At 40.7% G+C, this 25,415-nt stretch overlaps 1 protein-coding gene across 3 annotated transcripts in view; it reads left to right on the forward strand.

Annotated features, from left to right (window-relative positions):
• Window positions 1–1,922: 1,922 nt before the first annotated feature.
• Window positions 1,923–25,415, forward strand: part of bptf (bromodomain PHD finger transcription factor) — a 128,880-nt gene continuing 105,387 nt past the window's right edge. For all 3 annotated transcript variants that reach the window (XM_061884281.1, XM_061884279.1, XM_061884280.1), the window contains exons 1-3: window positions 1,923–2,674; window positions 11,099–11,915; window positions 22,265–22,485. In XM_061884281.1, the coding sequence (XP_061740265.1) occupies window positions 2,161–2,674; window positions 11,099–11,915; window positions 22,265–22,485 (1,552 nt within the window). In that variant the 5' untranslated portion in view covers window positions 1,923–2,160. The remainder of the gene's footprint in view (window positions 2,675–11,098; window positions 11,916–22,264; window positions 22,486–25,415) is intronic.

Genomic DNA, 25,415 nt, shown 5'->3' on the forward strand with positions numbered 1-25,415 from the left:
AAAAAATATATAAATGTAATTTTAATGATGTGCTAACTTAATAACGTCTTAAAAACAAAAATGTTATTTCAGTCTTTTTGATGATATATGTAACATTATGAAACAATATTGATAAAAAATGAATAAAATAAATGCCATTTCAATATGACAAATAAATATTTTACATTAATTTTTAATCATATGACATAAAACACAAATATGTTTTTCAGTTGTTTCAATAATATATGATATAAAACAACACAATATTAAAAAAAATAATAATTTTGTAATTTTAATGATATGCTATGGAACTTAATAACGTCTTAAAAACAAAAATGTTATTTCAGTCATTTTGATGAAATAACATCAATTATTATAAAACAATATTTTTCAAAAATGAATAAAATAAATGTTATTTTAGTCATTTTAATGATGTGATACATAATGTTTAAAAACAAAAATTTTATTTCAGTCATTTTGATGATATATGTAACATTATTATAATACGTTATTTTAAAAAAATGCCATTTTAATATGACAAAGAAATATTTACAATTGATTTCAGTATTTTTAATCATATGATATAAAGCACAAATATGTTTTTCAGTTTAAATGATATACAATATAAAACAACACAATGTAGTAATAATAATAATAATAAAATAAGTTGTCATTTTAATGATGTGCTATGGAACTTAATAACGTCTTAAAAAACAAATATGTTATTTCAGTCATTTTGACGATATATGTGACATCAGTTATTATAAAACAATATTTTTTAAAAATGAATAAAATTAATGGCTTTTTAATATGACAAAAAATGTTTTAAAAAAATGAATAAAATACATTTTATTTTAGTCATTTTAATGATGTGATGCATAACAATGTTTAACACCTAAAATGTTATTTCAGTCATTTTGATGATATATGTAACATTATTATAAAACAATATTTATAAAAAATGCCATTTTAATATGACAAAGAAATATTTACATTTAATTACAGTGTTTTTAATCATATAATATAACACACAAATATGTTTTTTTCAGTTGTGTCAATGATATATAATACAAAACAACACAATATAAAAATAATAATAAAATAAATGTAATTTGAATGATGTGCTATGGAACTTAATAACATCTTAAAAAAACAAAAATGTTATTTCAGTCATTTAAATCAGTGGTGCCAATCGGGCCACGGCCCAGAATCATTTTTTATTCATTTTTATTAAAATAAAATAAATAAATAAATAAATAAAAAATATATATATGTATATATACATATATATATATATTTTAAATTAAATCAACATAGAAAACACAATATACACTTACAATTAGTGCACCAACCACAAAAACCTCCCTTTTTCATGACAAAGAAAAAAAAAAAAAGGATTCCCCCCCCGGGCCGCGGGACAAAAAATTAAGCTTTGACCAGCCCGTGGATACAAAATACAAAAAGGTTGGGGACCACTGATTTAGATTACATATGTAACATTAATTATTATAAAAAAAAAATAAATGTAAATGAATAAAACTAATGTCTTTTTAATATGACACAAAATGTGTTTTAAAAAAAGGAATAAAATAAAAAAATGTTACTTTAGTCGTTTTAATGATATATTATTACGAAACAATATTTATAAAAAATGAATAAAATAAATGCCATTTTAATACGACAAACAAATATTTTACATTCATTTTTAATCATATGACATAAAACACAAATATGTTTTTCAGTTATTTCAATGATATATGAAAAAAAAAAAAAAAAAAAAAAAAAAGTCATTTTAATGATGTGCTATGGAACTTAATAACGTCTTAAAAAACAAAAATGTTTTTCAATGATACAAGATTTAAAAAAAAACATAATATTAACACTAGAAGTAAATATGTATTGAGTTTGAAGTCATTGTTGCCATTCCGCGGCTCCCAGCCGCACCACGTGACCACCGCGCAGAGGCCTAGTGTTTGTGGAGCCAGAGAGACACAGAAGAAAAATGGCGGCTCTCGGCGAACCAAAACGGGGCGCCGGGCTAACATTGTGAGCTTCCACTCCCGACAACACACAAGGGGGGCCGCGGGCTCGGATGATCGCTCCGGCATCGCAGGGGGACCGCTTCGGTGCGCTAAGCGGACGCAATCGTCGGGCTCGGGAAAAGACTAGACTTGGCGGAGAATGAGAGGCAAAAGAGGCAGGCCGCCCAAAGCGCCGCTGCCGACCGAAGACACCGCGGCCAACGCGGCCACCAGCCGGGGCCTGCGGCCGCGGAGGAACATCAAGCCCCGCGTCCGCGACAGCGGGGACGAAGGCGCGGAGAGCCCGGTGCGGGAGGCGGCCAAGCCGAGCCGCAAAAGGAAGCGAGGTTCCGTGGTCGCCAAGCGGGGGAGAGGACGAGGCAGAGGCGGCCGCGGAGGACGAGGCGGCGGCGGCGGCCGCGGAGGGAGGAGGGCGCCCGGCTACAACAAGGCGGTGGTCTACGACGACCATGAGAGCGACGAGGACGACGACGCCGTCAGCCTGAGGTCGGAGGAGGACGACGACGAGCCGGCCGAGGAGGAAGCGCCGTCCGAGGACGAGGCCCTCAAAGCGGACTCGGACTGCCTGGATGATGTGCTGGAGGACGGGGATGATGCTAGCGACTGCACGGACTCCAGCTTCCGCAGCCACAGCACGCACGCCAGCACTCCCGGTAACACTTTCCTAACACCCGGACACTTTTCTACCGACTGTTCGAAATGGAGAACGCCGACTTTGTATGAAGCCAGGCCGCAGGTGGAGGTGGAGGTGGATGCTAGCGTTAGCCTAGCTTCCTCCTCGAGTCTGATACTCATACTGATACTGATACGAGTCTGATACTGGCAACATCTGCACTCTCAACTTAATGCTAAGCAGCACCATGCGCACATGTCGAACTTTATTCCACTTTTAAACCAACATTTTTCCGCTAGTGCCGAAATGTAGCTCACTAGCTTGCCACTTTATCTCCGCTATTACGCTAGCTTGCAGCTTTGTTGTGACAACCCCAGAGTTGATACTTGCACTGATATCATTTGTTTACAAGTTGAGTGCTAGGGAGCATACTTGCCAACCTTGGGACCTCAGAATAAGGGAGATATTTAAAAGGCCCGTTGGGATGTGTGTGTTTACACACATATATACACATACTGTAAAAATGTGTGTGTGTATATATGTATATACAGTGGGGCAAAAAGGTATTTAGTCAGCCAGCGATTGTGCAAGTTCTCCCACTTAAAAAGATGACAGAGGTCTGTAATTTTTATCATAGGTACACTTCAACTGTGAGAGACAGAATGTGGAAAAAAAATCCAGGAATTCACATTGTAGGAATTTTGAAGAATTTATTTGTAAATGATGGTGGAAAATAAGTATTTGGTTAACCATTCAAAGGTCTCACTGATGGAAGGAGGTTTTGGCTCAAAATCTCAGGATACATGGCCCCATTCATTCTTTCCTTAACACGGATCAATCGTCCTGTCCCCTAAGCAGAAAAACAGCCCCAAAGCATGATGTTTCCACCCCCCTGCTTCACAGTAGGTGTGGTGTTCTTGGGATGCAACTCAGTTTTCTTCTTCCTCCAAACACGACGAGTTGAGTTTATACCAAAATGGATACATGGATGATACAGCAGAGGATCGGGAGAATGTCATGTGGTCAGATGAAACCAAAATAGAACTTTATGGTATAAACCAGGGGTAGGGAACCTATGGCTCGCGAGCCAGATATGGTTCTTTTGATGACTGCATCCGGCTCTCAGATAAATCTGAGCTGTTGCTGCTTAATACGATAAGTAATGAATAATTCGACTTGTAATGAAAAATAACATTCAAAATATGAAACATTCTCATGCATTTTTATGTTCAAGAAGTTGCGTTAATGGTAAGAAGTAAGTTATTCATTATTGGTTAGTGTGGGGCTTGCCCTCCTGGGGTTTTTTCAGACCACCAGGCACTGACATGAGAGCCTGTTTCAGGGTTACAATATTTTATTTTTCAGTAAGTCTCTCAGTTGCTTTCCAGTATTTGTCTTTTTCTCTTTTGTTCTCGCTCGCACTCTGGCTCGAGCCCCGACCTCGTCTCTCCTCCTAACTGCTGCTTATAAACAGAGCAACAGGTGATTAGATAACCAGGCCCAGCTGGGCCATCTACGAACCTGTCGCTGATTACGAGGCCGGTCCTGGCAACACCCTGCTTCGATGCAGGCCCGCAGGCCATGCCACCTCCACATTTAGCTTCAGAATAACAATATTTTTAGAAAGAATAAGAGACATGAAATGTTGGTCTTACTTCAAAATATACGCGTTTAGTTGTGTTCGGTGTTAAAAAAAATATTATATGGCTCTTACGGAAATACATTTTCAAATATTTGGGTTCTTGGCTCTCTCAGCCAAAAAGGTTCCCGACTCCTGGTATAAACTCAACTTGTCGTGTTCGGAGGAAGAAAAATACTGAGTTGCATCCCAAGAACACCATACCTACTGTGAAGCATGGGGGTGGAAACATCATGCTTTGGGGCTGTTTTTCTGCTAAGGGGACAGGGCGATTGATCCGTGTTAAGGAAAGAATGAATGGGGCCATGTATCCTGAGATTTTGAGCCAAAACCTCCTTCCATCAGTGAGAGCTTTGAATGGTTGACCAAATACTTATTTTCCACCATCATTTACAAATAAATGATTTAAAATTCCTACAATGTGAATTCCTGAAAATTTTTTTCACATTCTGTCTCTCACAGTTGAAGTGTACCTATGATGAAAATTACAGACCTCTGTCCTCATTTTAAGTGTGAGAACTTGCACAATCGCTGGCTGACTAAATACTTTTTTGCCCCACTGTATGTAAACATACATACATATATATATATATATATATATATATATATACACACATATATATATATATATATATATTCTTATATGCTTCGTGTAGCTCTTCCCGAGGAATCCTAAGGGGCGGTATAGCTCGGTTGGTAGAGTGGCCGTGCCAGTAACTTGAGGGTTCCAGGTTCGATCCCCGCTTCGGCCAACCTAGTCACTGCCGTTGTGTCCTAGAGCAAGACACTTTACCCACCTGCTCCCAGTGCCACCCACACCGGTTTAAATGTAACTTAGATATTGGGTTTCACTATGTAAAGCGCTTTGAGTCACTACAGAAAAGCGCTGTATAAATATAATTCACTGTATATATATATATATATATATATATATATATATATATATATATATATATATATATATAATGAATATTTGAATACTCCAGATAGGTCAGTGTTTTTAAACCTTTTTTTGACCCAAAGCACATTTTTTTTCGTTGAAATATCCTGAGGCACCCCACAAGCAGAAATCACAAAAAAATGAAACTTAGTCGCCGATATTGACTGTAAAAAGTCGTTTTCGCAATTGTTGGATATGACTTTAAAGCACAACCAAGCATGCATCAGTATAGATCTTGTCTCAAAGTAGGTGTACTGTCACCACCTGTCCTTCTTTGTGGGGACATTGTAGATTTTTTTCGTCATGTACGGGTGTACTTTGTGGACGCCGTCTCCGCTCCACACGCTGTAAGTCTTTGCTGTTGTCCAGCATTTTGTGTTTTGTCTTCTTTGCAGCCAGTTCAGTTTTAGTTTTGTTTTGCATAGCCGTGCCTAAGCTTCAACGCCTTTTCTTAGCGGCACCCGCCTTGTGTTTATTAGATACCTTTCTGACTGCACGCTGCCTCCCCCCCGTCGTCTGCATGTTGTGATCATGACAAACCATCGTCGTCTCACACATGTTCCTGACATCTACAACGCAATTAGCTACCTGCCCTGTACAAACTCTCAACAACGACCCGTTAATTGCTAATTATAATAACTGTTGCGCAAAAAATATATTTACCCCAATTAGGTAAAATTACATTATCTCCCACGGCACGCCAGACTATTTCACGGCACACTTGTGTGTGCCGCGGCACAGTGGTTGAAAAAGACTGAGATAGGTTGTTGTGTGTGCACTGAGGTCCAAAAGCCATAGATGTTCTGTTACTGGGCCGGCACGCTGTTTATATGGAGGAAAAGGTAAATGGATTGTACTTGTTTAGCGCTTTTCTAAGTTTTTCAGGAACTCAAAGCGCTTTGACACTATTTCCACATTCACCCGTTCACACACACATTCACACACTGATGGAGGGTGAAAAGCGGACTTGACTGAGGACAGCATGCGGACGTTAAAGGGTAGTGACTAGGGATGCACCGAAATGAAAATTTGTGGCCGAAGCCGAATAAAATTTAAACGCTTGGCCGAATACCGAATAATGAATGCAGTTTTTCATATTTTTTTTTATATTGCATAAATAGCCTCGAATAAATATTTAGACATGTTTTTCAAATAAAGTAATTTTTTATTGAATATTGACATTTTTTTAATAATCCAGTAGCCTTTGCTTTTCAAAAAAAGCACAAAGTTTTTCATTTATATTAGGCCTTCAAACAAAACATGCATTCCAAAAAAAAATAAAGTGCATTAAAGTGGATAAACCCACAACAAATGAATTATTGTCCTTTTGGCAAAAGTCTGCTTAGCCACAGTAGATATGCTAATAATGTAAACAGAGGCCCCACTAAATCTCAATAAGTGTGTGCTTGTAACCTCATACACTTATACAGGTACACAACATATCCCAACGTCACTGCACGTTGGTTGATTGCGTCACCACGTCAAAAAATTGCGTCACACGCCACTATTCGGCCTTGTTTTTAACTTATTCCACCGAAGGCCGAATGTGGCTTTTTTTGCCATATTCAGCCGAATATATTCGGTTACCGATTAATCGGTGCATCCCTAGTAGTGACCAAATCTGCTCGGTCAAAAGTATACATACAGTAACATAAAATTGATGTATACAATAAGTCAATTTTGGTATAGAAAAGTTACAATCAAATCAAATTAGCTTCATGACATGGCCTCTTAACTTCATATGCGTGATTATGATTGACCACACCTGTTGACTTCTCTGAACCCATTTGAATAGGGCTCGTGTGATGGAGTCATAAGACTCTGGGCTAAAGAAATGGCTAAATCAGGCTAGAATGAAGGTTTTAGAATGGCCTTCCCAAAGTCCTGACATAAACATGTGGGCAATGCTGAAGAAACAAGTCCATGTCCAAAAACAACAACGAATGTAGCTGAACTGTTTAGAATGGCCTTCCCAAAGTCCTGACATAAACATGTGGGCAATGCTGAAGAAACAAGTCCATGTCCAAAAACAACAACGAATGTAGCTGAACTGTTTAGAATGGCCTTCCCAAAGTCCTGACATAAACATGTGGGCAATGCTGAAGAAACAAGTCCATGTCCAAAAACAACAACGAATGTAGCTGAACTGTTTAGAATGGCCTTCCCAAAGTCCTGACATAAACATGTGGGCAATGCTGAAGAAACAAGTCCATGTCCAAAAACAACAACGAATGTAGCTGAACTGTTTAGAATGGCCTTCCCAAAGTCCTGACATAAACATGTGGGCAATGCTGAAGAAACAAGTCCATGTCCAAAAACAACAACGAATGTAGCTGAACTGTTTAGAATGGCCTTCCCAAAGTCCTGACATAAACATGTGGGCAATGCTGAAGAAACAAGTCCATGTCCAAAAACAACAACGAATGTAGCTGAACTGTTTAGAATGGCCTTCCCAAAGTCCTGACATAAACATGTGGGCAATGCTGAAGAAACAAGTCCATGTCCAAAAACAACAACGAATGTAGCTGAACTGTTTAGAATGGCCTTCCCAAAGTCCTGACATAAACATGTGGGCAATGCTGAAGAAACAAGTCCATGTCCAAAAACAACAACGAATGTAGCTGAACTGTTTAGAATGGCCTTCCCAAAGTCCTGACATAAACATGTGGGCAATGCTGAAGAAACAAGTCCATGTCCAAAAACAACAACGAATGTAGCTGAACTGTTTAGAATGGCCTTCCCAAAGTCCTGACATAAACATGTGGGCAATGCTGAAGAAACAAGTCCATGTCCAAAAACAACAACGAATGTAGCTGAACTGTTTAGAATGGCCTTCCCAAAGTCCTGACATAAACATGTGGGCAATGCTGAAGAAACAAGTCCATGTCCAAAAACAACAACGAATGTAGCTGAACTGTTTAGAATGGCCTTCCCAAAGTCCTGACATAAACATGTGGGCAATGCTGAAGAAACAAGTCCATGTCCAAAAACAACAACGAATGTAGCTGAACTGTTTAGAATGGCCTTCCCAAAGTCCTGACATAAACATGTGGGCAATGCTGAAGAAACAAGTCCATGTCCAAAAACTACAACGAATGTAGCTGAACTGCACCAATTTTGTCAAGAGGAGTGGTCAAAACTTCGAGCAGAAGCTTGTGGATGGCTACCAAAAGCACCTTATTGCAGTGAAACTTTCCAAGTGGCATGTAACCAAATATTAACATTTCTGTGTATACACTTTTTAAAGGTACTGGTTTAACTGTAACTTAGATATCGGGTTTCACTATATAAAGCGCTTGAGTCACGAGAGAAAAGCGCTATATAAATATAATTCACTCACTCACTCACGCTACCTTTGACCCAGCAGACTTGGTCACATTTTCAGTAGACCCATCCATCCATCCATCCATCCATCCATCCATTTTCTACCGCTTATTCCCTTTCGGGGTCACGGGGGGCGCTGGCGCCTATCTCAGCTACAATCGGGCGGAAGGCGGGGTACACCCTGGACAAGTCGCCACGTCATCGCAGGGCCAACACAGATAGACAGACAACATTCACACTCACATTCACACACTAGGGCCAATTTAGTGTTGCCAATCAACCTATCCCCAGGTGCATGTCTTTGGAGGTGGGAGGGGCCTATCCCCAGGTGCATGTCTTTGGAGGTGGGAGGAAGCCGGAGTACCCGGAGGGAACCCACGCATTCACGGGGAGAACATGCAAACTCCACACAGAAAGATCCCGAGCCCCATAATAAATTAATTAAAGAACCAAACTTCATGACGCTAAAGGCACGCTCCTAATATGGAAATCAGGAGAAATTGGGGAGAATGGTTGCCCCGGGAGATTTTCGGGAGGGGCACTGAAATTCGGGACTCCTTCCGGGAAAATCGTGAGGTTTGGCAGGTATGATAGGGCAGTGGTTCTCAAATGGGGGTACGCGTACCCCTGGGGGTACTTGAAGCTATGCCAAGGGGTACGTGAGATTTTTTACAAAATATTCTATAAATAGCAACAATTCAAAAATCCTTTATAAATATATTTATTGAATAATACTTCAACAATATATGAATGTAAGTTCATAACGCAATATTCAGTGTTGACAGCTAGATTTTTTGCGGACATGTTCCATAAATATTGATGTTAAAGATGTATTTTTTTGTGAAAAAATGTTTAGAATTAAGTTGATGAATCACTTGGATTTCTATTACGATACGCAAAGAGGGCACTTTAAGTTGATGATTACTTCTATGTGTAGGAATCTTTATCATTGAATCACTTGTTTGTTTTTCAACACGTTTTTAGTTATTTTTATATCTTTTTTACCAAATAGTTCAAGAAAGACCACTACAAATGAGCAATATTTTTGCACTGTTATACAATGTAATAAATCAGAAACTGATGACATAGTGCTGTATTTTACTTCTTTATCTCTTTTTTTTCAACCAAAAATGCTTTGCTCTGATTAGGGCAGGGGTAGGAAACCTATGGCTCTAGAGCCAGATGTGGCTCTTTTGATGACTACATGACTACTCTCAGATAATTATATTTATATAGCGCTTTTCTCTAATGACTCAAAGCGCTTTACAAAGTGACACCCAATATCTAAGTTACATTTAAAGCAGTGTGGGTGGCACTGGGGGCAGGTGTGTAAAGTGTTTTGCCCAAGGACACAACTGCAGTGACTAGGATGGCGGAAGCGGGAATCGAACCTGGAACCCTCAGGTTGCTAGCACGGCCACTCTACCAACCGAGCTATGCTGAGTAACCGTTTAATACTCTTCCATATCAGTAGGTGGCAGTCCGTAGCTAATTGCTTTGTAGATGTGGGAAACAGCGGGAGGCAGAGTGCAGGTAAAAAGGTGTCTATTGCTTAAACCACGGGTAGGGAACCTATGGCTCTAGAGCCAGATGACTGCATCTGGCTCTCAGATAAATCTTAGCTGACATTGCTTAACACGATAAGTAATGAATAATTCCGCTGGTAATCACAGTTTCAAAAATAACGTTCAAATTATAAAACATTCTCATGCATTTTAATCCAACCATCCGTTTTGTATCGCACCTGTTCAAGATGTCGCCTTAATGGTAAGAAGTATTATATGTATTATTGGTTGACTTTTATAATAACAAAGTTGTTAAAAAGAATAAGAGAGCTATTATACTCTACAAATGTTGGTCATACATAAAAATGCACAAATTTAGTTGTATTCAGTATTTAAAAATGTTATATGGCTCTTACGGAAATTCATTGTGAAATATTTGGCTTTCATGGCTCTCTCAGCCTAAAAGGTTCCCGACCCCTGGATTAGGGGGTACTTGAATTAAAAAAATGTTCACAGGGGGGTACATCACTGAAAAAAGGTTGATAACCACTGTGCTTGGGAGTCGTTTCTAAATGTAGTTCTGAAATTATACTTCGAGGGGAACTGCACTTTTCGGGGAATTTAGCCTATCGTTCACAATCATTGAGTTTGACTTCATTTCGAACATGGGCGATACGGCCTTTTATTAATATCTCAATATTTTTAGGCCATGACACGATACACCATAAATATATGCGGATATTTGGCCTTAGGCTTGAATGAACACTTGATACATATAATGACAGCAGTATGATGATTCTATGTGTCTACATTAAAACATTCTTCTTCATACTGCATTCATATATGCTACTTTTAAACTTTCATGCAGAGAGGGAATTCACAACCAAAAGTGTATTTATGAAACAGTTATTAAGCAGTGGCACAAACCATGTCATTTCAAAACAGAAAGTGCATTTCCGCGTATTTACTCAAACTGAAACGATGTAATATTGTTACAGGAACGAGCCGAGTGATTTACTAACACTGTGCCCCCCCCCCCCCCCCCCCCCCACACAGGGAAGAAAAAGGCCCCCCGACCTCGCACCCCCATCCTGGAGGAGAAGAACGTTCCCCCTCTGGAGCTGCCAGAGTGTTCCGAGGACCTCCTGCTGCCGAGCGAGGAGCTGCTCAACGCCACGTCCATCTACGAGGTGCTGAGCAACTTCAGCACGGTGCTGCGCCTCTCGCCCTTCCGCTTCGAGGACTTCTGCGCGGCGCTGGCGGGCCAGGAGCAGTGCACTTTACTCGCCGAGACGCACATTTCTCTCCTGAAGGCCATCCTGCGCGAGGAGGACTCCTCCAACACCACCTTCGGCCCCGCCGACCTCAAGGACAGCGTCAACTCCACCCTGTACTTCATCGACGGCATGACGTGGGCGGAGGTGCTGCGCGCGTACTGCGAGAGCGACACGGAGTACCACCACGTCCTCAAGTACCAGGAGGCGGACGATTACCCCTTCGGCGCGGTGGCGGGTAAAATCAAGGTGCTTCAGTTCTTGGTCGACCAGTTCCTGACCACCAACATCGCTCGCGAGGAGCTGATGTCCGACGGCGTCATGCAGTACGACGACCACTGCCGCGTCTGCCACCGGCTGGGCGACCTGCTCTGCTGCGAGACCTGCTCGGCGGTCTACCACTTGGAGTGTGTCAAGCCGCCGCTGGAGGAAGTCCCGGAAGACGAGTGGCAGTGTGAGATCTGCGCGGCGCACCGAGTACCCGGCGTTACGGACTGCGTGACGGACGCGCAGAAGAACCGGCCTTACATACGCCAGGTGCCCATCGGATACGACCGCCACCAGAGGAAGTACTGGTTCCTGAGCAGAAGGATTATTGTGTAAGTCCACGTCCTTCCTAGGGATGTTCTAATCTTCCGTGAGTAAGACCAACCGATACGTGTGTGAACGTTTTTCAGTCAGGTGAGTGCCATTGAGGTAAAAAATACGAGGGCTCGAATTTAACCACAGGAAGTGCTGCAACCGCCCTCGCCACGTGCCGTAATGCTCTAAAAAAATTGACCAAGATCTGCGGCAAGAACATGCCGTGACCGCCCTTGACTTTTTACTTGTTAATAGACGAGAAATGTAACAATAAACGGTATTATGATTATTCGCGATAAAATTCTCGACAGTTAGTAACACAGTCTAATTTTTTGATTACAGAAAAAACTTAATTTATTAATGCATTTTAGGCAACAGGAAGTCAGGCACATGTGCACATGCGTCGTTTGGCTTGATCATCACGGCAGACTAACTACACAGACTTTGCTCTGGAGATTTCCCCTCAGAGTAAACGGAGGCAAGCGCTTGGTTTAAAGGGGAACATTATCAGCAGACCTATGTAAACGTCAATATATACCTTGATGGTGCAGAAAAAAGACCATATATTTTTTTTAACCGATTTCCGAACTCTAAATGGGTGAATTTTGGCGAATTAAACGCCTTTCTGTTTATCGCGCTGGAGGCGATGACGTCAGAATGTGACGTCGCCGAGGTAATACAGCCGCCATTTTCATTTTCAACACATTACAAACACCGGGTCTGACATGCTATTTACCGGCGGTGCTAAAGCAGACATATATATATATATATATATATGTATATATGTATGTATATATATATGTATATATGTATGTATATATATGTATATATGTATGTATATATATGTATATGTATATATATATATATATATGTATGGTCAGTCTATCCTAGCCCGGTCGCTGCTAGCACCGTACATGTCTTATTTTGCTAGTATGCTAGCAGCGATAGGGCTATGATAGACTGACCATACGTCTTCTTTTCACCGGACATGTCCTCTTTTGCGGGGCTGTCAGGGTAGACTTAAATGCCTCAAATGTCCGGCATTTTGAGTATTGTTTACGTTACTTAATATGTCCGTGTGGAAACTCGTTCAGTATACCTCTGCACCAAACCGAACCCCCCGTACCGAAAAGTATATGTATGTGTGTGTGTATATGTATATATATATATATATATAAAAAAATATATAAATAAGCGGCGTAACGGTACGTGTTAGGGGTGTAACGGTACGTGTATTTGTATTGAACCGTTTCGGTACGGGGGTTTCGGTTCGGCACGCGGGCGTACCGAACAAGTTCGGAAGCAGAAGTCTTCACAAGCTGCTCTGCTTTCTGCCTCTGTCTCTGCCTCATTGTCCCGCCCACACAACCATCTGATTGGTTACATACAAAGCCAATCAGCAGTCCGTATTCAGAGCGATGTAACAGCCAATCAGCACTGGCTATTCAGACTTCAGAACGATGTCGTCTATGCTTTAGCGTCGAGCAGATTCGTCTAGCAGGGGAGGAGCGGACTCTACCCAAATTATACTAAACACTTCCAGGTCACAACTATTACAAACATCACTATGAGCCCGTTGACCTTCTAGAAACTTAAACTGCAGCTCAGCTCGCTCACAGTATAGGCTTGAGATGAAGGCTAATTAGCTCTTAGCCTAACGTTAGCTCATTTTTCTGTGTGTGTCTATGTGAGTGTGTGCGTGCGCGCGTGTGTTTTAGGGGCAGCAAAGCCCTGTCTGTCTGTTATTTAATTGAACTCCATTGTGTTTAGGGATGAATAGTCTCTCCTATTGCAATTGTACTATTTTTTCAGCTATAGTTACATGAATCATTAGTAATGTAGCAGCCTAGTTTTGAATAGCAGGGTCCCTGCTATCACATGTTGATAAAAATACAACATTTACATAATAAAAGTCAACTACAGGCTTCCCAAATGCTGTAATAAGTTAAGCATGATGAGTTGACATTAAACAGTTTCAATGGAAACTGTTTAATGTTAAACTTTTTATATGTAGAAGAAAGGTTTTTTTCATTTGATTTAATCAAAGCAACAACTTGAGGCAGTTTAATGTCGATTAACGTGGGCAGAATTATTATAGTGTTCCCAATGTTAAAAGGATAAAGCCGTGAGCGTGAGTGAAAAACCCAAGTTCACGTGAGAGAGCGTGAGCGAGAAACCACGCTCACGTGAGCAAAAAATCGAGTTGGCGAGAGCGCGAGCGAAATACCAAGTTCACAAGTTTGTGAGTGAAAAACCAAGTTCACGTGAGCGAAAAACCACGTTTGCGAGAGCATGAGCGAAATACCAAGTTCACGTGAGAAAGCGTGAGTGAAAATTTCAACTTCTCGTGAGTGAAAAGCAAGTTAGCGAGAGCTAGACTGAGAGAGAAAATCCACATTCACGTGGGGGAGGGAAAACGAGAGCGTGAGCGAAAAACCACGTTTGCGAGAGCATGAGCGAAATACGAAGTTCACAAGTTTGTGAGTGAAAAACTAAGTTCACGTGAGCGTGAGTGAAAAACCCAAGTCCACTGAGAGAGCGTGAGCGAAAAACCACGTTCACGTGAGCAAAAAATCGAGTTGGCGAGTGTGTGAGCGAAATACCAAGTTCGCAAGTTTGTGAGTGAAAAACCAAGTTCACGTGAGAGAGCGTGAGCGAAAATTTCAACTTCTCGTGAGTGAAAAGCAAGTTAGCGAGAGCTAGACTGAGAGAGAAAATCCACGTTCACGTGAGGGAGGGAAAACGAGAGCGTGAGCGAAAAACCACGTTTGCGAGAGCATGAGCGAAATACGAAGTTCACAAGTTTGTGAGTGAAAAACTAAGTTCACGTGAGCGTGAGTGAAAAACCCAAGTCCACTGAGAGAGCGTGAGCGAAAAACCACGTCCACGTGAGTAAAAAATCGAGTTGGCGAGTGCGTGAGCGAAATACCAAGTTCGCAAGTTTGTGAGTGAAAAACCAAGTTCACGTGAGAGAGCGTGAGCGAAAAAAACAGTTTCTGTCAAAGAGAGAGAGGGTGAATGAAAAACCAAGTTCATGTGAGAGAGCGTGAGCGAAAAACCAAGTTCCTGTCAAAGAGAGAGAACGTGAGTGAAAATTTCAACTTCTCGTGAGCGAAAAGCAAGTTAGCGAGAGCTAGAGTGAGAGAGAAAAACCACATTCACGTGAGGGAGGGAGAACGAGAGTTTGAGCAAAATACCAAGTTCGCAAGTTTGTGAGTGAAAAACTAAGTTCACGTGAGAGTGAGTGAAAAACCCAAGTTCACGTGAGAGAGCGTGAGCGAAAAAACACGTTCGCGTGAGCAAAAAATCGAGTTGGCGAGAGCGTGAGCGAAATACCAAGTTCGCAAGTTTGTGAGTGAAAAACCAAGTTCACGTGAGAGAGCGTGAGTGAAAAACCAAGTTCATGTGAGTGAAAAACCAAGTTCACGTGAGAGAGCGTGAGCGAAAAAACAAGTTCCTGTGAAAGAGAGAGAGCGTGAGCGAAAAACCACGTTCGCGTGAGCAAAAAATCGAGTTGGCGAGAGCGTGAGCGAAATACCAAGTTCGCAAGTTTGTGAGTGAAAAACCAAGTTCACGTGAGAGAGCGTGAGTGAAAAACCAAGTTCATGTGAGTGAAAAACCAAGTTCACGTGAGAGAGCGTGAGCGAAAAAACAAGTTCCTGTGAAAGAGAGAGAGCGTGAGTGAAAAACCAAGTTCACGTGAGAGAGCGTGAGCGAAAAAATAAGTTCCTGTGAAAGAGAGAGAGCGTGAGTGAAAAACCATGTTCACGTGAGAGAGCGTGTGCGAAAAAGTAAGTTCCTGTCAAAGGGAGAGAGCGTGAGTGAAACACCAAGTTCCTGTCAAAGAGAGAGAGCGTAAGTGAAAAACCAAGTTCACGTGAGAGAGCGTGAAACACCACGTTTGTGAAAGCTTGAGTGAAAAACAAATTTCACGAGAGCGTGAGCGAAGAACTGAGTTTGCGTGTGTAAAAAACCAAGTTCACGTGAGAGAGCGCGAGTAAAAAAAAAAGTTCATGTAAGCAAAAAATCCAGTTCCCGTGACAGAGAGCGTGAGCAAAATAACACATTAACAAGAGTAAAAAAAAAAGTTCTTGTGATCAAAAAACAAGATCATGTGAGTGAAAAACCAAGTTCACGTGAGCGAAAAACCAAGTTGGCGAGAGCGTGAGTGAAAAACCAAGTTTCCGTGAACGAGAGAGCGTGAGCAAAAGAACAAATTTGCAAGAGCAAAAAAAGAAGTTCTCTTGATTGAAAAGCAAGTTAGTAAGAGCTAGAGTGAGAGAGAAAAACTAAGTTTGCGTAAAAGAGGGAGAACGGGAGCGTGAGCGAAAAAACACGTTTGCGAGAACGTGAGTGAAAAACCAAGTTTGCGTGAGTGAAAAACCCAAATTCATGTGAGAGAGCGTGAGTGGAAAAACCATTTTCATGTAAGCAAAAAATCCAGTTCTCGTGAAAGAGAGCATGAACAAAATAACAAATTCGCAAGAGTAAAAAAACAAGTTGAGTGAAAAACCCAAGTTCACGTGGGAGGGCGTGAGTGAAAAACCGAGTTTAAATAAGCATAAAATCAAGTTGGCGAGAGCGTGAGCGGAAAACCAAATTCGCAAGAGCAAAAAAGCAAGTTCTTGTGAGAGAGCTTGACCGAAAAACCAAGTGTGCGCGAGCGAAGAACAAAGTTCACGTTAGCACAAAATCAAGTTGGCGAGAGCGTGAGCAAAAAAACAACTTCCTGTGAAAGAGAGAGCGTGAGCGAAAAACCACATTTGCGAGAGCGTTAGCGAAATGCCAAGTTCACAAGATTGTGAGTGAAAAACCAAGTTCACGTGAGCGAAAAACTAAGTTCACGTGAGCGTGAGTGAAAAACCAAATTTTCGTGAACGAAAAAACAAGTTCACGTGAAATAGAGAGAGCGGGAGCGAAAAAACTAATTCGCGAAAGCAAAAAACCAAGTTCACGTCAGAGAGCGTGAGGGAAAAACCAAGTTTGCTTGAGAGAGAGCGTGAGCGAAACACCACGTTTGCGAAAGCTTGAGTGAAAAACAAATTTCACGAGAGCGTGAGCGAAGAACTGAGTTTGCGTGTGTAAAAAACCAAGTTCACGTGAGAGAGCGTGAGCAAAAAACCAAGTTCATGTAAGCAAAAAATCCAGTTCCCGTGACAGAGAGCGTGAGCAAAATAACACTTTAACAAGAGTAAAAAAAAAGTTCTTGTGATCAAAAAACAAGATCGTGTGAGTGAAAAACCAAGTTGGTGAGAGCGTGAGTGAAAAACCAAGTTTCCGTGAACGAGAGAGCGTGAGCAAAAGAACAAATTTGCAAGAGCAAAAAAAGAAGTTCTCTTGATTGAAAAGCAAGTTAGTTTTTCTCTCTCACTCTAGCTCTTACTAACTTGCTTTTCAATCAAGAGAACTTCTTTTTTTGCTCTTGCAAATTTGTTATTTTGCGCACGCTATCTTTCACGAGAACTGGATTTTTTGCTTACATGAACTTTGTTTTTCACTCACGCTCTCTCACATGAATTTGGGTTTACACTCACGCAAACTTGGTTTTTCACTCACGTACTCGCGAACGTGTTTTTTTCGCTCACGCTCTCGTTCTCCCTCTATTACGCAAGCTTAGTTTTTCTCTCTCACTCTGGCTCTTACTAACTTGCTTTTCAATCAAGAGAACTTTTTTTGCTCTTGCAAATTAGTTTTTTTGGTCTTACAAATTAGTTCTTTTGCTCACGCTCTCTCGATCACGGAAACTTCGTTTTTCACTCACGTGAACTTGGTTTTTCACTCACACGATCTTGTTTTTTGATCACAAGAACTTGGTTTTTTACTCTTGCGAATTTGTTATTAGGCTCACGCTCTCTTTCACGGGAACTTGGTTTTTTACTCACGTGAACTTGTTTTTTTACTCACACAAACTTGTATTTTGCTCACGGGAACTTGTTTTTTTACTCACGCAAACTCGGTTTTTCGCTCACGCTGTCGTGAAATTTGTTTTTCACTCTAGCTTTCGCAAACGTGGTGTTTCGCTCACGCTCTCTCTCACGCAAACTTGTTTTTTCCGTCACGCTCTCTGACGTGAACTTGGTTTTTTGCTTTCTCAAATTTGTTTTTTCGCTCCCGCTCTCTCTATTTCACGTGAACTTGTTTTTTCGTTCACGAAAATTTGGTTTTTCACTCACGCTCACGTGAACTTGATTTTTCACTCACAATCTTGTGAACTTGGCATTTCGCTAACGCTCTCGCAAATGTGTTTTTTCGCTCACGCTCTCTCTTTCACAGGAAGTTGTTTTTTTGCTCACGCTCTCGCCAACTTGATTTTGTGCTAACGTGAACTTTGTTTTTCGCTCGCGCACACTGGGTTTTTCGGTCAAGCTCTCTCACAAGAACTTGCTTTTTTGCTCTTGCGAATTTGGTTTTTCGCTCACACGCTCTCTCTCTTTCACACAAACTTGGTTTTCCGCTCACGCTCTCGCCAACTTGATTTTATGCTTATTTGAACTCGGTTTTTCACTCACGCCCTCTCACGTGAACTTGGGTTTTTCACTCAACTTGTTTTTTTACTCTTGCAAATTTGTTATTTTGCTCATGCTCTCTTTCACGAGAACTGGATTTTTTGCTTACATGAAAATGGTTTTTCCACTCACGTTCTCTCACATGAATTTGGGTTTTTCACTCACGCAAACTTGGTTTTTCACTCACGTTCTCGCAAACGTCTTTTTTCGCTCACGCTCCCGTTCTCCCTCTTTTACGCAAACTTAGTAAGAGCTAGAGTGAGAGAGAAAAACTAAGTGAAAAACTAAGTGAAAAACCCAAATTCATGTGAGAGAACGTGAGTGGAAAAACCATATTCGCAAGAGCAAAAAATTAAATTCGAGTGAGTGAAAAGCAAGTTAGTGAGAGCTAGAGTGAGAGAGAAAAAACAAGTTTGCGTAAGGGAGGGAGAACGAGAGCGTGAGCGAAAAACCACGTTTGCGAGAGCGTGAGCAAAATACAACGTTCGCAAGTTTGTGAGTGAAAAACCATGTTCCCTTGAGGGACCGTCAGCGAAAAAACAAGTTGGTGTGAGCGAAAAACCAAGTTCACGTAAGCAAAAACTCAAGTTGTGAGAGCGTGAGTGAAAAAGCAAGTTCCTGCGAAGGAGAGAGAGCATGAGTGAAATACCAAGTTTGCAAGAGCGCGAGTTAAAAAACAAGGTCAGGTGAGAGAGCGTGAGCAAAAAACCAAGTTCATGTAAGCAAAAAATCCAGTTCCCGTGACAGAGAGCGTGAGCAGAATAACAAATTCACAAGAGTAAAAAAACCAAGTTCTTGTGATCAAAAAACAAGATCGTGTGAGTGAAAAACCAAGTTGGCGAGAGCGTGAGTGAAAAACCAAGTTTCCGTGAACGAGAGAGCGTGAGCAAAAGAACAAATTCGCAAGAGCAAAAAAGCAAGTTCTTGTGAGAGAGCGTGACCGAAAAACCAAGTGTGCGCGAGCGAAAAACAAAGTTCACGTAAGCACAAAATCAAGTTGCCGAGAGCGTGAGCACAAAAACTACTTCCTGTGAAAGAGAGAGCGTGAGCGAAAAACCACATTTGCAAGAGCAAAAAAGCAAGTTCTCATGAGCGAAAGCAAGTTAGCGAGAGCTAGAGTGAGAGAGAAAAAACAAGTTTGTGTGAGGGAGGGAGAGTGAGCGAAAAAACACATTCATGTAAGCAAAAAATCAAGTTGGCGAGAGCGTAAGCGAAAAACCAAATTCCTGTAAAAGAGAGAGCGTGAGCGAAAAAGTAATTCGCAAGAGCAAAAAAACAAGTTTGCATGAAAGAGAGAGAGAGCGTGAGCGAAAAACCATATTCACAAGAGCAAAAAAGCACGTTCTCATGAGCGAAAACCAATTTAGTGAGAGCGAAAAACTAAGTTCGCGTGAGTGAACAATCAAGTTCTTGTGAGAGAGCGTGAGCGAAAAACCAAGTTCCTGTAAGAGAAAGAGAGTGTGAGCGAAAAACCAAACTCGCAAGAGCAAAAAAAGCAAATTCTAGTGAGTGAAAAGCAAGTTAGTGAGAGCTAGAGCGAGAGAGAAAGAACAAGTTTGCGTGAGGGAGGGAGAACGAGAGCGTGAGCGAAAAACCACGTTTGCGGGAGCGTGAGCGAAATACAAAGTTCGCAAGTTTGTGAGTGAAAAACCAAGTTCCCTTGAGAGACCGTCAGCAAAAAACCGAGTTGGTGTGAGCGAAAAACCACGTTCACGTAAGCAAAAACTCAGGTTGTGAGAGCGTGAGTGAAAAAGCAAGTTCCTGTGAAGGAGAGAGAGCATGAGTGAAATACCAAGTTCATGTGAGTGAGCGTGAGCAAAAAACCAAGTTCATGTAAGCAAAAAATCCAGTTCCCGTGACAGAGAGGGTGAGCAAAATAACAAATTCACAAGAGTAAAAAAACAAGTTCTTGTGATCAAAAAACAAGATCGTGTGAGTGAAAAACCAAGTTCATGTGAGCGAAAAACCAAGTTGGTGAGAGCGTGAGTGAAAAACCAAGTTTCTGTGAACGAGAGAGCGTGAGCAAAAGAACAAATTGGCAAGAGCAAAAAAACTAATTTGCAAGAGCAAAAAAAGAAGTTCTCTTGATTGAAAAGCAAGTTAGTAGGAGGTAGATTGAGAGAGAAAAACCAAGTTTGCGTAACAGAGGGAGAACGAGAGCGTGAGCGAAAAACCAAGTTTGTGTGGGTGGAAAAACCCAAGTCCATGTGAGAGAGCGTGAGTGAAAAAGCGAGTTCACATAAGCAAAAAATCAAGTTAGCAAGAGCGTGAGCGAAAAACCAAATTCGCAAGAACAAAAAAGCAACTTCTAGTGAGAGAGGATGACCGAAAAACCGAGTGTGCGTGAGCGAAAAACAAAGTTCACGTAAGCACAAAATCAAGTTGGTGAGAGCGTGAGCAAAAAAACAAGTTCCTGTGAAAGAGAGAGAGAGCGTGAGCGAAAAACAAAATTTGCTAGAGCAAAAAACAAGTTCTCATGAGCGAACAGCAAGTTAGCGAGAGCTAGAGTGAGACAGAAAAACCAAGTTTGCGTGAGGGAGGGAGAACGAGAGCGTGAGCGAAAAACCACATTCCTGTGAAAGAGAGACAGCGTGAGCGAAAAAGTAATTCGCAAGAACAAAAAAACAAGTTTGCATGAAAGAGAGAGCGTGAGCGGAAAACCATATTCGCAAGAGAAAAAAAAGCAAATTCTAGTTAGTGAGAAGCAAGTTAGTGAGAGCTAGAGTGAGAGAGAAAAAACAAGTTTGCGTGAGAGAGGGAGAACGAGAGCGTGAGCGAAAAACCACGTTGGCGAGACCGTGAGCAAAATACAAAGTTCGCAAGTTTGTGAGTGAAAAACTAAGTTCCCTTGAGGGACCGTCAGCGAAAAACCGAGTTGGTGTGAGCGAAAAACCAAGTTCACGTAAGCAAAAAATCTAGTTGGCGAGAGTATGAGCGAAAAAACAAGTTCCCGTGGAAGAGAGAGTGAGCAAAAAAGTAATACGCAGGAGCAAAAAAATACATTTGCATGAGAACTAGAGAGCATGAGCGAAAAACCAAATTCGCAAGAGCCAACAACCAAGTTTTCGTGAGCGAAAACCAATTTAGCGAGTGCTAGAGTGAGGGCGAGAAACCAAGTTTGCGTGAGCGAAAAAACAAGTTTCTGTGAAAGAGAGAGAGCGTAAGCGAAAAACCAAGTTTGCGTGAGCGAAAAACCAAGTTCCTGTGAAAGAGAGAGAGCGTGAGCGAAAAATCAAGTTCACGTGAAAGAGAGGGAGTGAGCAAAAAAGGAATTCGCAAGAGCAAAAAAATACGTTTGCATGAAAACGAGAGAGCGTGAGTGAAAAACCCAATTCGCAAGAGCAAACAACCAAGTTCTCGTGAGCGAAAACCAATTTAGCGAGTGCTAGAGTGGGAGCGAAAAACCACGTTTGCGTGAACGAAAAAACAAGATTGTGTGAGTGAAAAACCAAGTTTATGTGAGCGAGAGAGCGTGAGCAAAAAACTAATTTGCAAGAGCAAAAAAACAAGTTTGCGTGAAAGAGAGCGTGAGCGAAAAACCACATTCGCAAGAGCAAAAACCCAAATTAGCGAGAGCGTGAGCGAAAAACCATGTTCCCATGGGCGAAAAACCAAATTCGCCTGAGCAAAAAAAACAAGTTAGAGAGAGCGTGAGCAAAAAACAAGTTGAGGTACCAGCAATTTTTCCAAAAAATGAAGCACACTTGTAACAGTCACCATCTGTCTAATGTCTTGTCATTTCCTGTCTGATATCTTGCCACTTCCTGTCTGATATATTGCCACTTCCTGTCTGATATCTTGCCACTTCCTGTCTGATATCTTGTCACTTCCCGTCTGATATCTTGTAACTTCTTTCCCAGTGAAGAAGATGGAGAACAGGAGAGAAAAAAGATATGGTACTACAGCACCAGGGCCCAGCTGGAAGAGCTCATGGAGAGTCTGGATAAGGAGTACTGGGAAATGGACCTTTGTGCCACCCTGGAGGAGATGAAGAAGGAAGTCCAGGCCCACATGGACATCACAGAGGACTTGACCAGTAAAGCTCGTGGAAACAACAAAGCCTACCTCACGGCTCTCAATGGTAGGCATGATTTCATGAGGATTTTCCGAAGAGAACAAGATAATGTCAATGCTAGGCATGATTTCATGAGGATTTTTGGAAGAGAACAAGATAATGTCAATGGTAGGCATGATTTCATGATGATTTAAACTTGACTGTTTGGAAGGGAACAAGAAATTGTCAATGGTAGGCATGATTTAATGATGGTTTACACTTGACTATATGGAAGGGAACAAGATAATGTCAATGGTAGGCATGATTTAATGATGATTTAAACTTGACAATTTGGACGGGAACAAGATAATGTCAATGGTAGGGATGAGATGATTTGCACTTGACTGTTTGAATGGTAACAAGGTAATGTAAATAGTAGGCATGATTTAATGATGATTGTAGGATGGACTGTTTGGAAAGAAACAAGATAATGTCAATGGTAGGCACGAGATGATTTATACTTGACTGTATGGAAGGGAACGAGATAATGTCAATGGTAGGCATGATGTAATGATGAATGTAGTGTTGATTTTATGATTTAAACTTGACTGTTTGGAAGTTAACAAGATAATGTCAGTGGTAGGCATGATTTAATGATGATTTAAACTTGACTGTTTGGATGGTAACAAGATAATGTAAATGGTAGGCATGATTTAATGATGAATTAAACTTGACTGTTTGAACGGGAACAAGATAATGTCAATGGTAGGGATGAGATGATTTGCACTTGACAGTTTGGATGGTAACAAGATAATGTCAATGGTAGGCATGATTTAATGATGATTGTAGGGTGGACTGTTTGGAAAGAAACAAGATAATGTCAATGGTAGGCACGAGATGATTTACACTTGACTGTATGGAAGGGAATGAGATAATGTCAATGGTAGGCATGATGTAATGATGATTGTAGTGTTGATTTAATGATTTAAACTTGACTGGACGGGAGCAAGATAATGTCAATGGTAGGGATGAGATGATTTGCACTTGACTGTTTGGATGGTAACAAGATAATGTCAATGGTCGGCATGATTTAATGATGATTGTAGTGTGGACTGTTTGGAAGGGAACAAGATATTGTCAATGGTAGGCATGAGATGATTTACACTTGACTGTATGGAAGGGAATGAGATAATGTCAATGGTAGGCATGATTTAAACTTGACTGTTTGGAAGTTAACAAGATAATGTCAGTGGTAGGCATGATTTAATGATGATTGTAGTGTGGACTGTTTGAAAGGGAACAATATAATGTTAAAGGTAGGCATGATTTAATGATGATTGTAGTGTGGACTGTTTGGAAGGGAACAATATAATGTTAAAGGTAGGCATGATTTAATAATGATTGTAGTGTGGACTGTTTGGAAGGGAGCAAGATAATGTCAATGGTAGGCATGATTTAATGAGGATTTAAACTTGACTGTTTTGAAAGGAACAAGATATTGTCAATAGCAGGCATGATTTAAACTTCACTTTTTGGTATTGAACAAGATAATGTCAATGGTAGGCATGATTTAATGAGGATTTAAACTTGACTGTTTTGAAAGGAACAAGATATTGTCAATGGTAGGCATGATTTAAACTACACTGTTTTGTAGGGAACAAGATAACGTCAATGGTAGGCATGATTTAATGTTTTAAACTTAACCGATTGAAAGAGAACAAGATAATGTCCATGGTAGGCATGATTTAATGATGATTGTATTGTGGACTGGGAGGGAACAAGATAATGTCAATGGTAGGCATGATTTCATTATGATTTAAACCTGACTGTTTGGAAGGGAACAATATGATGTCAATGGTAGGCATGATTTAATGATGATTTGAACTTGACCGTTTGGAAGAGAACGAGATAATGTCAATGGTAGGCATGATGTAATGATGATTGTAGTGTTGATTTAATGATTTAAACTTGACTGTTTGGACGGGAGCAAGATAATGTCAATGGTAGGGATGAGATGATTTGCACTTGACTGTTTGGATGGTAACAAGATAATGTCAATGGTCGGCATGATTTAATGATGATTGTAGTGTGGACTGTTTGGAAGGGAACAAGATATTGTCAATGGTAGGCATGAGATGGTTTACACTTGACTGTATGGAAGGGAATGAGATAATGTCAATGGTAGGCATGATTTAATGATTTAAACTTGACTGTTTGGAAGTTAACAAGATAATGTCAGTGGTAGGCATGATTTAATGATGATTTTAGTGTGGACTGTTTGAAAGGGAACAATATAATGTTAAAGGTAGGCATGATTTAATGATGATTGTAGTGTGGACTGTTTGGAAGGGAACAATATAATGTTAAAGGTAGGCATGATTTAATAATGATTGTAGTGTGGACTGTTTGGAAGGGAGCAAGATAATGTCAATGGTAGGCATGATTTAATGAGGATTTAAACTTGACTGTTTTGAAAGGAACAAGATATTGTCAATAGCAGGCATGATTTAAACTTCACTTTTTGGTATTGAACAAGATAATGTCAATGGTAGGCATGATTTAATGAGGATTTAAACTTGACTGTTTTGAAAGGAACAAGATATTGTCAATGGTAGGCATGATTTAAACTACACTGTTTGGTAGGGAACAAGATAACGTCAATGGTAGGCATGATTTAATGTTTTAAACTTAACCGATTGAAAGAGAACAAGATAATGTCCATGGTAGGCATGATTTAATGATGATTGTATTGTGGACTGGGAGGGAACAAGATAATGTCAATGGTAGGCACGGTTTCATTATGATTTAAACCTGACTGTTTGGAAGGGAACAATATGATGTCAATGGTAGGCATGATTTAATGATGATTTGAACTTGACCGTTTGGAAGAGAACAAGATAATGTCAATGGTAGGCATGATTTAATGATGATTTGAACTTGACCGTTTGGAAGAGAACAAGATAATGTCAATGGTAGGCATGAGAGATGAGTCAAACTAGACTGTTTGGAAGGTAACA

The sequence above is a fragment of the Nerophis ophidion genome, linkage group LG23 (genome assembly GCF_033978795.1).
Source record: "Nerophis ophidion isolate RoL-2023_Sa linkage group LG23, RoL_Noph_v1.0, whole genome shotgun sequence".
NCBI lineage: Eukaryota > Metazoa > Chordata > Actinopteri > Syngnathiformes > Syngnathidae > Nerophis > Nerophis ophidion.